Source organism: Erythranthe guttata, chromosome 14 (assembly GCF_056151865.1).
Source record: "Erythranthe guttata isolate IM_541 chromosome 14, IM_541, whole genome shotgun sequence".
NCBI classification, from domain to species: Eukaryota; Viridiplantae; Streptophyta; class Magnoliopsida; order Lamiales; family Phrymaceae; genus Erythranthe; species Erythranthe guttata.
In genome coordinates, this window is record NC_142546.1 from 6292130 (window position 1) to 6309885 (window position 17756).

At 35.0% G+C, this 17756-nt stretch overlaps 2 protein-coding genes across 2 annotated transcripts; both read right to left on the reverse strand.

Moving 5' to 3' along the window:
- Positions 1-446: 446 nt before the first annotated feature.
- LOC105960202 (uncharacterized) lies at positions 447-1807 on the reverse strand. Its single transcript, XM_012984374.2, has one exon. The coding sequence runs from the start codon at positions 1704-1706 to the stop codon at positions 717-719; it is 990 nt and encodes a 329-aa protein (XP_012839828.2). The 5' UTR covers positions 1707-1807; the 3' UTR covers positions 447-716.
- Positions 1808-9826: 8019 nt separating this feature from the next.
- MUG7 (MuDR family transposase) lies at positions 9827-13568 on the reverse strand. The gene is made up of 3 exons (XM_012984375.2): positions 13197-13568; positions 12331-12688; positions 9827-11983 (listed from the first exon to the last, which is right to left on the reverse strand). Exons 2-3 carry the CDS (start codon positions 12675-12677, stop codon positions 10006-10008), a joined length of 2325 nt encoding a protein of 774 aa, XP_012839829.2. The 5' UTR covers positions 12678-12688; positions 13197-13568; the 3' UTR covers positions 9827-10005.
- Positions 13569-17756: the final 4188 nt, after the last annotated feature.

A 17756-nucleotide genomic window follows, 5' to 3' on the forward strand; every position in this document is an offset into this window, starting at 1 on the left:
TTCAAAAAATATATTTTTTTACTTTTAAAAAATTTGAAGGAATTAGTTTTAGTTTTAAAAATTAAAAAAAAAAAATGAAAGAATTTGAAAGGGCTTGCACTTAATTTTTAAATTTTAAAGTTAAACTTTAAATAATTTCATTAAAAAAAATTCAAACGTTTAGAACCACAGTTCTAACCGTCGGTTCTCGGTTTCGAAAATGGGGAACCTGAACCGAACTGGTTTTCTCCCCGGTTCCGGTTCTAGTCAAATCGGTTCCGGTTCGGTTCTAAAACCATTGACCCTTGTTCGGTTCCGGTTCCGGTTCTAACCGAACCATGGTCATGTCTACCGACGCCTCACATTAACATTTTTTCTCCGGATAAAAAATACCACACCTCGACCGACCCGAAACCCGAAACCCGAAACCCAAAAACCCAAAAACCCAAATACGAACCGACACAAACTGCCACGAAATACCATCTCTTACAGCAGACATATAATAATCTTTACAGAACAATTTAGTCTACACCGAAAAAAGGAATCAAGAAAATCATATGATCGGACTCGTACAGACAATTCACATGGTTTATCACTTACTAACCACAACAGTATCATGTTTAACTCCAACAAACACCAAGCATTTGAACGAAAACACGAAAAAGCGGTAACAAACATATCACGACAAATAAATCGAATCTCGGAAATTGTTACAAAAAAAGAAAAAAATCTATCAACTATAAAGCGGCATTATTACCATTCGATTCTACTCCATTATCCTTGCGCGTATACTCAATCTCGTTCTTCGCATCCTCCAACTTCTCCTCCTCGATATTTAAATCACCACTCTCGATATCGACAAAATTCAATTGATCGCTACCGCTATCATTATTCCTCTCTTCATCCAAATCCCCAACATTTTCTCCATTCGCGATTTCTTCGTTTTCTCTCAACTCAACTGCATTCAGTGCCTCCAATACCCGATTCGAATTATCCGCTCCGTTATCGATCTTCTCATCCACAGCTACAATTAAATTCTTATTACTATATTCTCTCTCCATTTTCACACCGATGCCGCCTGGAGTGGGGCCCGTTGGATTGCCAGGTGGCGCCAAAACGTCGTCTTTCTTCTGCAACTTCTCCTTCACCACCAAACGAGCGACGTGTTCCAACGATTCTTTAGCCCTTCTCTTCGCCACTGCCGCCTCCTTAGCACGTCTCTCCGCCTCTCCCTTCGCCGCCGCCGCCGCACTGTTCATGGATGCGGACGCGATTTTTGCGGCGGCCATAAACTTCTTCGCGGAATCTCTGTCCATCATCATCGCAGTGCAATCGTCGCCGCCGCCGATGTCTACATTTGCCTCTTTTGCTGATTTCAATTTGAATACGGGCTTGTCGGGGTGGAGGCAGAGGGGGCAGATGTAGGAGGCGGGGGGGAATGTGGGGCCGCCGGCGGCGGCGGAATCGGCGCAGTGGGGGTGGGTGACGGAGTAGCATTTGGAGCAGTTGCGAACGCCGTCGTTCGACGGGGGCGGAGGGGGGTAGACTTGGAAGCAGGTGGGGCAGAAGTTGTGTGAGTGGAGGCGGAGGACGCACGTTGTGCAGAGGCGGAGGAAGACGCTGCGGTGGCGGACGTGGTGGAGGAGAAGCAGCCGCTCCTCGACGCGGCAGTTGCCGCACACCGGCACGGCGGCGGTGTTATTGGGGTCTGGTTTGATCAGCATCATCACCGATTTTTGATTGATTTAGGGTTTCCTGAAAGAGAAGGAATTATTGCAAAGTTCAAATGGATACGACGCCGTAATTAACTTTTCGGGAAGACGTGTCGTTTGCTAGTTTTATTATTATTAGGGTAAATTGCACTTTCGCCCTTGTACTTTGGCTCGGTATCACTTTACTCCTTTTAGTCTCGATTGCATCAATTCGCCCTCCTACACTTGAAAATTTGTATCAATGTAGCCCTTGCTGTTAGTTGTCAGACACTTGAGACCATTCAACTTGAGTAATTTGGGAATCGAGTTGGAGAATTTTCAAGTTTACGTTACTACACATGAGCTCTGATTGCCCGAACGAGTGATGAATGTTCTTGTTACCTACAAAATATACTAAAAACACTATGTGACACGTGCCAAAAACTTGTTGGTGATTTATCATGTACGCAAGTGAACGTATCATTAATAAGTAATAAAGTGGACTTGTGAGTCGGGAACTCGGATATCGAGCTCAAATGGAGTAAATTATTTTCTACTTCTAAGCACTTAAATTATCACTATTGATCTTTATCCAAGTAACAAAATGTGGTTTTAATTTATTAATCGTAAAATTTAATAACCAAGATTCTGCGCTTATTGGGTTCGCGGTGGTTAAGAACCACCACACGATAAATCGGCGCGGCGATGATTTTATCGAAGATGAATCAGAAATAAATTTAGTGCAATATATTACTAAATATTATTTGTAAATACTCAATATATATCTATATATATAAATAATATTAAAACATGATTCAATCTTATCATATTCCAAGTACTCATCACGTAACAAAAATGAAAAATAATAATAATAATAAATAACCCGATTTATTGACTCATATATCAGTTTGACCCGCTACAAACTGTCTCGCTGTTAAAAAATCAATATTCCAAACCGCCTTAACAAAATCGTAAAAAATTACAACCAATACTGATATTACAGCCGATATATCGACCGCCACAATTGCTATTAGAACATTGTAAAACAAAGAAATAGCAAAAAACAAATAATGGAGAATTCATTGAAATTTGAAGTAACCTAGGATATCGTCTTCCCCTCTGTGTACTTGTTAGAAATAATATCCATAATCATAGAAGCTAATGATTACTTTATTAACTAGGAATACTAGTTTAATTATAAACAACATTTGCAGTAAGTTATAGCCCTAACATGCATAATCAATCTACGATACATCTATGTACATCGATTAAAACATGTAGCATTGAACAAATTTCAATTACAGCTACTCAAGAGATAAATGTATATTTCTATCATATATTCATGCAAAGAACACCAATTAGATAAATTAGCTCTATAGTTCTTCGACCCACAGTTCTAAATAATTAAAGAAATTCGCCAATCACTTCAAAAGAACAAATCACAAATTGATCAGATTCATGAATAAATAATTCATAAAACTTACATAATAAATAAATTAAATCCAACAAATCTCACATAGGGTACTAACGAACTCCTACAATACGAGTTTAGCTACTTATGTTGTTCAAAGAAAGGCAATAAAAATAGTAAAGAGGAACTATGACGAAGAATCGTCAAATATTCCTCGTCTTTTTCTCGCTCTTTATTTCTCCAAGATTTCTCCTAATTTTCGTGGAAAGACTCCCCTACTTGCCTTGGAAGTCTTTTTTTTATACCTAAACTTTTGGCCAAAGTTTCAAGTTTTCAGTAAATGTTTTGACAAAATACATCTCGCTCTCTGACTGCAGTCTCATTTCTATTAATTTTCTCATATTGTGGACTCAGGCTCTAGTCTAGACCATTGTTTATTCACTCGGACCGCGGTCTTACAAATTGCACTGAAAAATGAGACTGCGATAAGGCAGATTGTCAATTTTCTTTTCTTCTCATATCAGACTGGGGTGTGAAATTCCTTCACAATTCTTGGATTGAGGTCTGATAAGGCAGTATGGATCTTCGTCATGTTCGATCTCTCGGATTTTTACGTTGTATAGTCTCCTTACCTCCTTCAACCTCGAACTCTCTTTCTTCTCCTACATAGCCAATTAAACAACATATCAACGTATTTATTGTATCAAATCACACAAAAATCCAACCCACAACACATATAATTGAGTGTAATTTATACACTCAACAACTGTTACACTGCAACTTGTAAGTTAGATATCGCATGTTGGAAGAAAACCCTATTAGAATCCTGTGGATTTCTAATCATCTCAAAACTCCAGTTCTGACTTGGTCTACAAATCTTGGAACCGTGAAACAAAATAAGACATTTAGTATATACAGTCCTTTTTTTTTATTGTCATAAATTGTTACAAGATTTTACAAGATAAGGCATACAAGATTTTCTATATTTTCTTTACATATATGATATATCCGCAAGAAAGAAATAACTGTTCCACGAACGAGATAGTGTTTTACACTGCAAATCAAGTTTTTTTCTATTTTCACGCAAAAATAAGGTCAGTTCTTCAGGAGAGGGACTTAGAAGATCTCAGGAGGAGGTCAATACGTCGACTGACAGTGTTCAACATTATATAGTATTCAACCGTGCGGAGTGGAGGATATACTTCAAATTGAAGATCATAATTTCGAGTATTATACAAGAACGGCTTCAATGAAAATGAAGTCTTTAGTTTTGAATAAGTCTAATTATTGTATTCGTAAAACTAAAATTAATGAATTATTCCTTACATGTCCCCCATGGAGTAGGATATGTTTGTATCTTAACCATGTTAACGTTTATGTATATTTCCTATTTTATAAATTGTTGCAATATTTAACAAAATAGTAACTCAAACTGAAATTGATACAAATTTGAATTAAATGCAACGAAACAAATTTAACAAAACCAACACTGAAAAAACAGCTAGTCAAGAAAAAAATGTACCATAAAACGATCACCATAAAACGATCAATGTGATGTATCGATGGAACTTGAGGTCCTTTTACTATATACTGGATGTGTGATTCGTGGATTGCCATATAAGATTTAGTGAGGACCATTTGTTTCAAAATTCTATTTTCCTATTCAATTTGATTCCAGGAGTTGAAAAATCAACCACTTTCCACTTTTAGAAAAAACAACAAAATTAATTTGTTTCAAATTTATAATAATCATCAATTATTTTAAATAAAATAAGGCTTAACTTTAATTGGAACTCTATTATATAGGGAAATTACATACCGTTTCCCTTTTTAGTTGAAAAAAATGCACAAACCTCCCCTATTAGATGGTTCTGCATGGGAGGTAAGGAATAGGGCTTTACATGGGGAGGAAGGGACTACGGGGGGAGAATTGGTTCAATGGTCTTGGGCATATCTCTCCGCTTACCAGTAAGCACAAATGTCAAAGTTTGCTTCTCCAATGGTTCAATTTCAGACTTTCTGGACTCCATCCCCTGATGGGGTCATTAAAATGAATTTCGATGCTGCCATTCCTGTAGGCAATAACTTTTATTCGGTGGCCATGATAGCTAGAAGACTAGCGAGGGGAATGTTGTAGGTGGGCTGTCCGTAAGGCAGTAGATTGTGAAGCACATGCTGCTCTTGAAGCTATTACACTAGCTAAATCACATGGTTAGAACTCGATCATTCTAAAGGGGGATTGCTTAAATGTCATCAATGCCTTGAAAGCCGGAGTTCTTTCTTCCTCCTCATTTGGAGCATATATTGAGGAAACCTTAACTATTGCTGCATCTTTTGATTCATGTAACTTTTTTTTTATTAAGCGTAACGGCAATTCTTTGGCACATGTTTTTGCCACGAAGTTACACTTTACTTTCTGTGAAGGGACTTCTCTTCCCCAGACTTTGGCGATATATGCCCAATAAAATCGTCCTTTTCTCAAAAAGAAAAAAAGTTGGATCTGCTTAAAATGTCAATCGGAGCATGTGAAATATCACTTTTACCCTCATTTTTTATACTTATATAAAAAAAACAACAATTGACGAAAAATAGAGAAAAAAATAAACCAATAGGAATTACCTATTTAATACTGATACCATAACCTCTTGGATTTCTCCATTTATCTCCCTTCCCCAACGATGCTCACTAATTCATTTTGTTCTCCAATTTTCCACTATAAAAAACCAGCTAACTACACATACAAAAAAAAAAAAAAAATCAACGAATCTACTCTCAAGCTATTGATTGCAATAGCTCTTCTCCTATGATTTTCAGCATCAACGACCACGGCCGCGGCCCGGATATGCGATTCGGAGTCGACTAAAGCTACCCGCCTGAGGTTAGAGGAGGTGGAGAGTTGTCTCCACCTCAATTTAGAAATATAAACATAAAAATTAGTATTTAAAAAATGTGTATCAATTTTTTTTACGTTATCCTTATAATTTAGAAAATTATTATTTAGAGATAAATATATGAAAATAATTATAATTTCAAGAATATATATGATAATATAACAACCTTATGATAATTTATTATAACAATATGTCCCCTTATATATTAATTTTATTAGTTAGACACTCCTAACTAAAATAATCGGTAAGGGTATTTCAATCAATAAAAAAAGTGAGTCAATTTCAGCCAAAAAGATAAAATTAGGTAGTTCATTAAATTTTTTATCACATCATCAATTTTCATCCATAAAATGGACGGTATGAGCAATTTTTTGACTAATAATAGGTGAATCTGTAATTTCACTATCTCCACGGATCCAGGTGAAAATAACTCGTAAAACAAAACTACATAGTATATAATATTATATACACACGTTCACACAAGGGATAATATAAAATATATCGCATATAAAATACTAAAACAACAATAAATACAATTAATCAGTCGTATATAAATATTTATGTAGATATAATAAGATATAAACATAAAATAAGATGATAAAAGTATGTACATTTTGATAAACTAGCAATTTTAAAATTATCGTTAACAAATAAACATTAAATCTTTTTATAAATTAGAAAAAAAAATGAAAAGAAGCACTGCATAGCGTTGCCAATAAGGCCGCACTAGAATTTGGTGCGGTAGGTTTCAAATAAATATAATTCTTGAGTGAAATATATAGGTAATTTTACACCGTAAATAAATAAATAAATAAATATATATATATATATATATATATATATATATATATATATATATATATATATATATATATATATATATATATATATATATATATATATATATATACTTGTTGACAATGAAAATTATCAATACACGTGTACGATGAGATCGTAGTCAGTGAAGTTCACTTGATGTGTAGTGATGAGGTCCGACCTGATCCTCATTGTATTAATTACATGTATTCTCGTTCGTGTATTTGTGTGTATTAGTGATTATTTGTGTGGAGTGTGTGTTCTTGGTGTAGTGTGTGTTTCTTTTATGTGGTTTTGTGGTGATTCCTCTAGTGAATTGTGTTCACTCATTTCTTATCTTCTTATTTGTATAAAATTTAGAGACAGAAAAGTGAAAAGTGGGCTGAGTCTAAGATGTTAGATAATCGGCCTTTTTGGGCATAGGCAAAATAGCCCGGATCATGTAGCATAGAATAAACTTCCAGTTCTTAATGCCCTGAATAAAGATGCAAATGTAATTCCCAAAACATAAAAGATTGTTCAAAATACAAAATAACAAACCAATCTATGAACATTGCTTTGTGTGTGAGAGAGAGAGAGAGAGAGAGAGAGAGAGAGAGAGAGAGGAAAGCCAGGGAAGAGGCAGTGCATGGCAAGGACAACAAGACCGTCTATTGGTGTTGAAAGGTCCATCCCGTGCTCTGTCTCGTCCCCGTCTACCCTCTCTTTTACTCATTTCCTTACCGTTTCCTCGATATCCGGACTGCGTGTTCCTTCATTCCGTTTCCCAATAATACATACACGTAATTTTCAAAACCGATATCTATACATCCCAATATTTTAATTTGAAGGCGGGAAATTAAAAGCAATCTAATTAGAAAAAAAAATGTGTTGGTCAATATCTTGCAAGAAAATTAACCACGAAAGCCTTGTTTATATATACAATTGGTTGTGTTTGTGGATTGGTTAGTAACAATTTTTTTTTTTGTACAAGTTGTACTTTAGCTTAAGATGAGGAACAAAGGTCTCATTCCTTATAGTACAATTAGTACAAAGACATATTTGTGCTCATGTTTCTTGCCTTTCTGTGTACTTCAACTTGGGTAGCTCGTACATCTCTCTCTCTCTCTCTCTCTCTCTCTCTCTCTCTCTCTCTCTCTCCTAATAATCAGATTTAATCTTTAATTATATTTCAAAATGATGGGAAATTGTTTAGAGTGCATAAATTACAAACACCCCCCTGAGGTATGGTCAATTTATGAAAAAACCCCTCTTGTTTGGATAATTGCATCTACCCCTCAACTATGATTTTTTCTTACACCTCCACCCTTATGGTGTCAAATTCAACATAATCATCTAGATTATGTGAAATGTGCTCCAGTTTGTACTCGTTCTGTGTTAAAATACAGTTTTTGATGCACCACAATCTGATATATACAAGACAAAAAACACATATTACGATCATCTTGCTTCAAAATATAGAGTTCGAATAAGATAAAACGGGTAAGAAAGTGATAATATTCCATATAATCTTGAAGATTCCACTAAATTTGATGAATTGAGAGGGTGGTTATAATTATCCAAACAAGAGGGGGGTTTCGCAATTTGACCATACATCAGGGGTGGTTGTAATTTACCTTAGAATTTTTATACTCATTGAAATAAGGACAACAACGTTTTATTTTATTTTTATTTTATCACATGTCTCTCTCAGCTTAATATTCAGTTCCATAATAACTATAACTATCTGTCTCTTCTTAAAAATATATTTTTGTTCCATATAATCTATCACTTTAGATTTCTTACTGCAATAGAAAAAATAAAATGAGATACATAAAAAATTGAAACTCATTAACTCGACATAAAAAAATTCAAATATGTACTCGAACGTTCCTCCAACCTTACTAACGAGCTAGTTATGTATACTACGAATTTAAAGTGGACTCCTTATATATATGTATATTAAGCCTAATTTAATTTTTTTATTAATGGATTTAAAAAAAAAAATCTACAACAAAACTTATATACATGAACACAATTATTTTTAACTTTAAAATTATTAATTAATTCAATCAATCTGAATGAAGCCATAAGTCAATATTTTAAAACAAAGACATGTGCTACTTTTTAGTTGTCGTAAAGATTTTGAAAGCAGATTACTTTTTTGAAAAATTGTACTTCGTAAGTACACCTTATGCACTAACTCAAACTTGTGAATGGTACTGAACAAAGTACACCAAAAAAAATTCAAGCATATTTTGTGATTTTTTCATTGATATTATTATTATTTTATTATTTTTTATTATTATTAAAACTATCATGATTCACTATTGACAAAATAATTCCGTGTGAGATGCTACCAAATCATCGTCTTGAAAATGCTACATCTAGTACAATAAAGAGTAAATTACAACCGAGCCCCTAAGGTAAGGTCTATAAACGAAAAAAACCTTTAATTTTTCCATACTTACATCCACCCCTTGCAATTTGTAAATTTATTATGTTAACACCCTTTTGCAGGGGTGGATATAAGAAATTTACAAACTGCAACACTCTAGATGTAATTTCAAAAAATAAAGTTTTTTTAATAAGTACTTCAGGGAGGTGGTTGTAATTTACCTAAAATAATTTGATAAAAATTTCACCTTAATTTACACACAATCACACACGTCTGTGGATATGCGTAACAATATGGATGAACCGATATTCATGTATGGTATGATATCACTCGATAGCATACAACAAACCAAAATCTTGAATAATTTGTACTCTTATTTTTTTTAATTTTTTTGGAATAAAGTGTCGGTTTCGGGTGGGAAAACAACGACATACTATCGAAACCCGACAATCCGAAGTAATACTTTCTCCTCACTTCATGCAAATACAGGACAAAGAAAAGGAACTAGGACAGTGAGTACTAAAAGTTTGGATTCAAAGCAGACAAAAGAAACCGAGTCGCCCCACTAACCGAAAACTACACCAAATATATAAGCTCGACAACTGCAAAAACTACACAGATCATAAATATATCAATAAACTCGCGAAAGAAAAACAGCCGGTGAGAAATATAGACGCACTAAATTACCTTCCTTCCTCTTATTAAAGGTCAGATGAAAAAGAAGAAAAAAAACGGTCACAGTATGTTCAACGACCACCAAAAAACGATAATTAAATCTAAAAAAAAAAAAAATACTTCTGCAAAAAAGCAATACGATAATAATACTTACACATAGCAACGCTAGCACTCCAATAAAAATTCTTTACAAGTAGATTTGTTATGCCCGATACCCTTGCATCTACTGCACTGCAGTTGCCTTCTCCCTACTTCTTGCGAACTAACCCTTTTAGTCGTAGGTCTGCCAGGTGGACGCCTAGTTGGAGGAGGTGTTACAGTCACTATCTGAGTCGACTCACCCTTCTGCCACATAGGACCATCCGAGTTCGAAATCGGATTCAACGTCTCAGCATAAGTTAACCTATAGCTCTCAGTCGTAAAATACCTCGAGCAGAAATCATAAGGGTCGCGCTGCAAACACATAATAACCGCAATGGCATGACAGCATGGCAGCCCAGTCAGCTGCCAAACCCTACAACTGCACTCCCACCTGTCAACGTTAACTACCTGAACAGAATTTTCAAAGCGAACCTCGATTCTATCACCGAGCGACACAACCTCTAGTGCCCTAACGTTGAGATTTTCTTTCTCGAGCTTCTTCTCCATCGAAGGGGTCAACCTTCTCATCCAATCGAGCGCCTCCATGTGGCGGGAATACACCAATTCCATAATCTTGGTCCGGATCGCGTCCACCAATTGAGTGATGGGCAATTCGTGTGCGTCTGATACCCAACTGTAGAAAAGCTCGCCGAAATTCGACGTCATGTGGTTGTACCTTGCGCCTTGGAAGAATGCGTTCGCCCAGTGTGTGGGGTCACTCTGCATTATCCAGTTGTACGCCGTCACAGAAATCGCCTTTATGCTATCGACGCATTTATAGAAGATTTGTTCTGTGGGTGCGTGAGCGGCAGTGAACATGTCTTGGATTATAATTCGCTTCACTTCGTGAGAAAATTGCCCCTTCAAATCTCTTATAAGCTGCTCTGATAAATAACGGAGGCAGTACGCATGATAAACTTCTTGACCCTGGAAAATTTCGGCGATCGATTCCTTCAAACCTTTTTCTCTATCGGCTACAAAAGTCAACCCTCGAGGAGTAGTTGACAGTGCGGTTTTGAGCTGCTGCAGAAACCACTTCCAATTCTCATCGGACTCGACATTTACAATGGCGAAAGCCACCGGAAAAAACCCGTCATCGGCGTCGGCAGCTGTTGCCGCCAGCAAAGAGCCTTGGTATTTTGACTTCAAGAATATGCTATCAAGAAACAGCAAAGGGCGACAGCCTTGTTCGAACCCATACAAAGAAGCACGAAAAGAAACAAATAGATGATGAAAACTCGAATCCTCTTTAGTGGCGAAACTAGCCAAACTTCCAGGATTCGTTTCCATTATCTTCTCACATAGATACGGTAACTGACTATACGCCTCTTTATACGAACCCTGAAGCTGCTCCTTAGCAATCTCTTTTCCCCTCCACGCCTGAAAATAATTCAACTGCACCCCATATTCCTCTTTAATATCAGTCACAATATCCTTCGGTTTGTAATTCGGAAATACTTTCAGCTTCTCTTTAATTATACTAGCAACCCAACTCCTCGTAGCTTGATAACCAGTTGCTAAAACTGAACCCTCGCACGTATGAGTTGGATTCATTTTCTTGATACATATCAAAGGAGTGGTGGAAAGTCTCGAAGCATGGACCCTCCACTGACAGCCCTCCGCTTTGCATTTTACGGTGACACGATGACTGTCGTTCTTCTTGTACTTGAAAGCGAACTGATGGGCAATTGCGTACTTCCGCAGCGCCTCGCGGAATTCGTGCACACTGTTGAACCTTTGGCCGACACCAGTTATATTGTTCTGCCATTGTTGTGCGGCTTTGGCGAGCTTTTCGTCATACGGACTGGCAAAAGCAATTGGAGTAGGAAAATCACTAGGTACAGGCACTTCGGTGGAAACATTAGTGTCACCGACCACATCGAATGTGGAATCGACGAGTGGGTCTGGCTCGTTTATGTCATCAACTACATTGTTTATCGTACTTCGGGAAGGTTCAACAGGAACCCCAACCCCAGCTTCTGACAAGGTTGTCCTACTTGACCTGCAAGAAAGAATTCTTTAGTTTCTAAATTAAGGTAGTCAAAATCGGGATTTTAAGTTGAATCGGAGAGGGGTAGCAAAATAAAAAAAAGGCTAAAATTTGATGGAAGAAAGAAGATAAATATACCTAATTTGATCGAAGCCAAGCTTAAAAATTTCAGCCCGACTTTCGACTAAAATTGAAATCGTTAAAATTGCAAAAAGAAATAGCAATTTCACTGCCGATTTGAAGGGACTTGCGAGCAAAAAAATCGCGATTCCACTATGATTTTACGATTTAAATCCCGATTTGAAGTACCTTGTTCTAAATTCTAATTCATTTGATGGAAAAAAAATATAAATATATACCTACTGCCTGGCATCTGGGAAACATCAGGAGCGGCAACTTCCTCTGTGACAACATATATCTCAGCTGTGTCGGAGTCGTTATGGAACTTGATCATGCGTTTAAGGTCTTTGTCGTTGGAAATGCTGATTAGGGTTTTCTTGTTTCCAGGAAGGAAATATTTCACGGCCACAGTTCCGAGATTGCAACCGAACATCTCTGCAACCTCTGACCTCAAATCCTTAAACTTCAGTTTATCATCGATCTCCATTGCATGAGCATCGCCGCCTTTGTAAGAGATTACGCCGTCGGCGTCGGTCTCGAATTCACCGCCCGACTGACAAATGGTGATAATTTTCTTCACAACCATGGTTCAGTTCACTGTTCGAACAGAAAAAAACAGGGAAGAAAAAAAAAATATACGTTTCAGAAAATTAATCGAAACCCTTGTAAGTGTCACCGAATCAATCGAAACCTGAAATTGTCTAAACTCAAAGAAACCTCCATTGAAACAGTGAATTTAGGTTTTTAAAATCATAAAATTCGACGAAATTACGTCTGCGAAAAGGTATAAAAGGAACCAACAATGCCCTAAACATAAACTACAAGAGAATACAGCCTGCTGCACAATTACCCAACTAATTACAAATTAAGATTAATTGCACAACTAATTACAAATCGCCGCAACATAAGTCAACACAAACATCAGAAGAGATGGAGGAAAATCCATAATTGCAAAACCCTAACTATTTACAATCAATTAGTACCATTATACACAGACATAAGAACACAACCAAATACATTCGACAAACAAAAATCGAGTCGTAAATTGACCAAACCCACAAACCCTAAAACCACAAATAAAAAAATTAAAAAAAAAAAAAAGTACCTTTTCGGCAAAAGTGTTGGACCTCTAGGGCAAAAATAAATAGCGAAAAGGGCTGCCCGATAAATTCCTCAATTTGTGATTCTCGCAAAGGAATGGCGAAAGGGGGGCGGGGGGCGGGGGGGCGGAGTCGTTGCGGTATAGAAATCTTTTTCTAGTGTGTGTTTAAGTGAGAGAAAGATACAGTTCCCAAAGAAATTGAAAGTAGTTGTGATTGTGAATTGATTTATATTTATCGGATGCACAAAAGAATCATAGAGAGAGAGTTTTGATTGAATGAATGAAAGGGAAGATGGTTAAATATAGTGTTCCAATTGTGGAAACATGAATATATTTTTGTAAATACGGACGTTTTCGCCCCCCAAATTTACAAGCAAGTTTAATTTCGACCCGAATTTTTTTGATTTTAAAAAAAATCATTCAATTTTTATATTTTTAGGAAATATTTGAATCGAAATCAAATCCAATGAAATTGCCGAAAATAATTTTGAATATTTTAAAATTTCATAAAAAGATAATTATTATTATTTATAATATGATATACATAGGGGTGAAAGTCGGATGGATCGGATCGGATCGGATCGGAATTAGCCTTTTTCGAAAAAAATTCAAAATAATTCGAAAGTACAAAATCAATTCCAATTTCAGTTTCAAAAATTTCGGAATTTAAAAATTCATTCCAATTCCAAAAGGCCCGGAAATTTCGGAAAAAAAACCGGAAATCATATAAGCTTTAAAAATTCAAAACTTAAGCGGAAATTTTCGAAAATGTTCATAATTTACTAAAAATAAGAACATCCATCTCGATAAAAGTAAAACTAATAATTACTAAATTTCAGTTCAAAAAAAAAAAAAACACAGCATAATATCCAATAAACTTATAACAACAATTCGTTATCTCAAAATTCTAAAACAAAAATTATAGGTATATTTTACGAAAAAATAAGTATTATATAATATATAATCTTTATCGGTGTATTTTTCGGAAAAAATCGAACTTAATTTCGGAAATTAAATCGGATCGAAAATCAGAAATTCCAAATTTACTTTATATAATGCCAATTCCAATCCAAAAAAATCGGAAATCGGAATTTCGAAAGTCGGAATGAAAAAAGTTGTTCCAAAATCGGAACTTTTTGGATCGGAACCAGCGAAAATTGGAATATTTCCAACTTGCACCCCTAGATATACATCTTATATATAAGGGGTTTTTGTGCATAAGTCTCCAACCAAGCATCTTTATTATTCTAGGTTTATGGGCTATATCTCTTTCACCAATAAATCCATACCTTTAATATTTATTATAAATAAATGAAACATTCATGTATATATTAATCTTATCCTCAACCATTTATACCCAATTCTTAATTGTAACCCCCAATTTAATCAATTTTGTCCACAAAAATCCAATCTTGACCACAAAAATTCAATTTTGACTTTTTTTTGGAGCATACTTTAATATGCTCCAGTTTCATCATTAACTTAATTTAATCTCACTTTGACCCCAAATTTCACAAATTATTTTTGACCCAAAACTTTTTTTTTTCAAAAATTTATTTTTTGCCGCCGGATTCCGGCGTTGACTTTTCAAATTTTTTTTGTTTTGTTTTTTTTCTTCCAGATTTTTTCACCGGTTTCTGGCGTTGACTTTTTTTTTTTTTTTGCTTTTTTCTTTTTTCTTTTATTTTCTTCCAGATTTTTTCGCCAGTATCCGGCGTTGACTTTTTTTAGTGTTTTTTTAAGTTTTTTTTCTTTTTTTTTTTTTTTTTTTACGTTGACCGTAATTGTGCTGTCACTGACAGTAAATTAACGTAGTTATACTGTCAATGGCAGTTAATTAACGTAATTGTACTGCCGTTGACAATACATTTATGTAATTGTGCTGCTGTTGACAGTAAATTAATGTAATATTATTATTATTTTTTATTTTTTGTTGTTTTTTTTTATTTTGTTTGATTTGTTGACAAGTCAACGTAATTAGATTATTGTCACTGACAGTAAAATAACTGTAAACACAATAATATTACTGTCAACAACATCAATATTATTATTTTTTGGGGTTTTTTGTTTTGTTTGAGTTATTCACGGAGTAACGTAATAATATTACTGTCTATTATTGTAATATTACTGTAAACACAATAATTTTACTGTGGTTGACGGTAATATTACTGTTGTTATAGTAATATTGATGTCAACCACATCAATATTATTATTTTGTTTGGGTTTTTTTTGTTTGTTTGAGTTATTCACGGAGTAACTTAATAATATTACTGTCAATTATTGTAATATTACTGTGGTTGACGGTAATATTACTGTTGTTATAGTAATATTACTGTCACTCACATTAATATTAATTCTTTTGGTTTTTTATTATGTTTACATTTGTTGAACGGTCAACATAGTAATATTACTCTATTACACAATAATAATAAGTTTTGTTGTGTTAATATTAGTGTGTTAGAAATTATTATAGTAATATTACTGTGTTAAACTGTAGTTTAGTTAATTTTACTGTGTTTAATAGTAATATAGTTAATATTACTGTCAATCACAGCAATATTGTTGTTTAAACAAAAAAAAGGTTACAAAAAGAAAGAAAAGAAGAAAAAAAAATTGAAAAAGTCAACGGCGGAAACCTGCGAAAAAATCTGGAAGAAAAAAAAATTAAAAAAAAAAGTAAAAAAATTGAAAAGTCAACGCCGGAGACAGGCCGGAAAAAAAAAATTCAGGTCAAAATTGAATAATTTGTGAAATTTGGGGTTGAATTGAGGTTAAATAAAGTTAAGGATGAAATTGGAGCATATTAAAGTATGAGGGGTTATTTTAGTCCTTTACAAAAGTCTGGACCATATGTGGACTTATTGGTAAATGAGTTTTTTGTCTGGATCTCTTTATGAATAAGTACCCACTGATGGGGTTATTTGTAATGACCCTTATATATAAAAGAAAGAAATGCTGAACAACCCTAAAAAACCCTAATGGTATTTCTGTAATTATTTATTTTTAATATTTTTTCTCTACTAATTTATAACTATAATTTTTATCAATTATCAAAATTAAAACTAACCCGTGAAGAATCCTACCGTATTGCTACTTATGTATTATTTATTTTTAATATTTTTTCTCTACTAATTTTTTAACTATGATTTTCAACAATTATTGATCTCTTAATTTTCATCAATATATCTCAAATCTTAAGAGATAAAGCTAGAAATTCAATATGAATAATACTACATTGTTAAATTTTATTATATCAGTGTACTATATTTTCTTATTATGTATTAAACTGATTACTTTTTTCACTATTTAAATAATATCCCGTGCATCGCACGGGGAAAAAATGCTAGTTGTATATAATCTATACAAAAGGAGTTATAGCCAGACAACCCTAATATCATCTCTTAAAAAAAATTCCTACTAATTTTCTAAATATTTTTTTTTCTTTCTTATCTTGCAGGAACGATTTTCCACTTTTTTTTTTTATTATTCCCATTTTTTATTAATGCAATCTTTATTAAAAAAAATATATATATTTTGTTCTGTACAAAAACGCTCTAACAATCCTAATGACATTTTTATAATTATTTTATTTCTCTTATGAATAACTATTCTCTTAATATTTTCTTCAAATGTACTATTTTTTAATGTCACATGCTCATATCATTTTTTTTTTCTCTTACTTTGGAATGCCACCCGTGTGTTATCCCCTTAGTCGGTGACATCGGCTACGATTTGAGTGTGGGCCGAGTCATGGTCGAGAAACGGTGCCAAGCGAGGATTGACACAAGACAGCCACATAATCGGCTAATGAGTGGTCGAGTGTTGGGTAAGCATTTGGGGTGTTTGTCTGAGAAAGTAAGGAATGACTTGATTCAAGAGAGAACGATGATCGAAAGCACTTGTGGCGGGCGTTGCTCGGTAGCCAATGCGGATAAGTGTGGGCAATAATTGGTATGTGGCCGAGAACTTGGGCAAACGAGCGTTCGAAGGAAATCGACCACAACATAACAAGTGTGGGCAAGTTGGCACGACCAGTTGGCAAGTCAAGGAAGGCAGCCCGATGAGCGGGTGTGCTAATTATAATGATCGTGTGGGCAAAGAACTGGCAAGTGATTGGCAAGGCAAGCAAAGTGTGGGTGCAAGGTAAGGCAGATGGGCTGCCTAGCAATCGGGCGGATTGTTTTGGCCGTTTGGTGCGCGCCCGAGCAAGGCAGGCCCTGACAACTGACCATGTGGGTTGTTTTGAGGGAAATTGCGGAGCGGTTGAAGCTTGGAAAGTATGCGGAACTGCCCCTTATTACTTGTAATAGTTAGCCAATTGTTGGACTAGTGTATTGCCAAGTGTTTCTAGGTAGTTTAATGTGTAGACTACATTCTTCCTTGTATTATATGGCTTTGAGTGCACAAATCTGCCACATCTAGTATTAGAGAGTTCAGATTGCAATTGTGGGCAAATTGAGTGAGGATTCTGTTTGTGCACCTTAGTCTCCTTTGTATTCTTTGTGAAAAATCAATATAAAGGTTAGACATTGCCCGTAAACGTGTTTGTGTGTTGTTTTCCGC

Excerpts from the sequence above, each read along its gene's own strand:
- LOC105960202 (XM_012984374.2), bottom strand. The coding sequence starts at position 1,706 with ATGATGCTGATCAAACCAGACCCCAATAACACCGCCGCCGTGCCGGTG.
- MUG7 (XM_012984375.2), bottom strand. The coding sequence starts at position 12,677 with ATGGTTGTGAAGAAAATTATCACCATTTGTCAGTCGGGCGGTGAATTC. Across the intron at positions 11,984-12,330 it reads TCCCAGATGCCAGGCAGTAG|GTCAAGTAGGACAACCTTGT; the intron begins GTATATATTTAT and ends TCTTTCTTGCAG.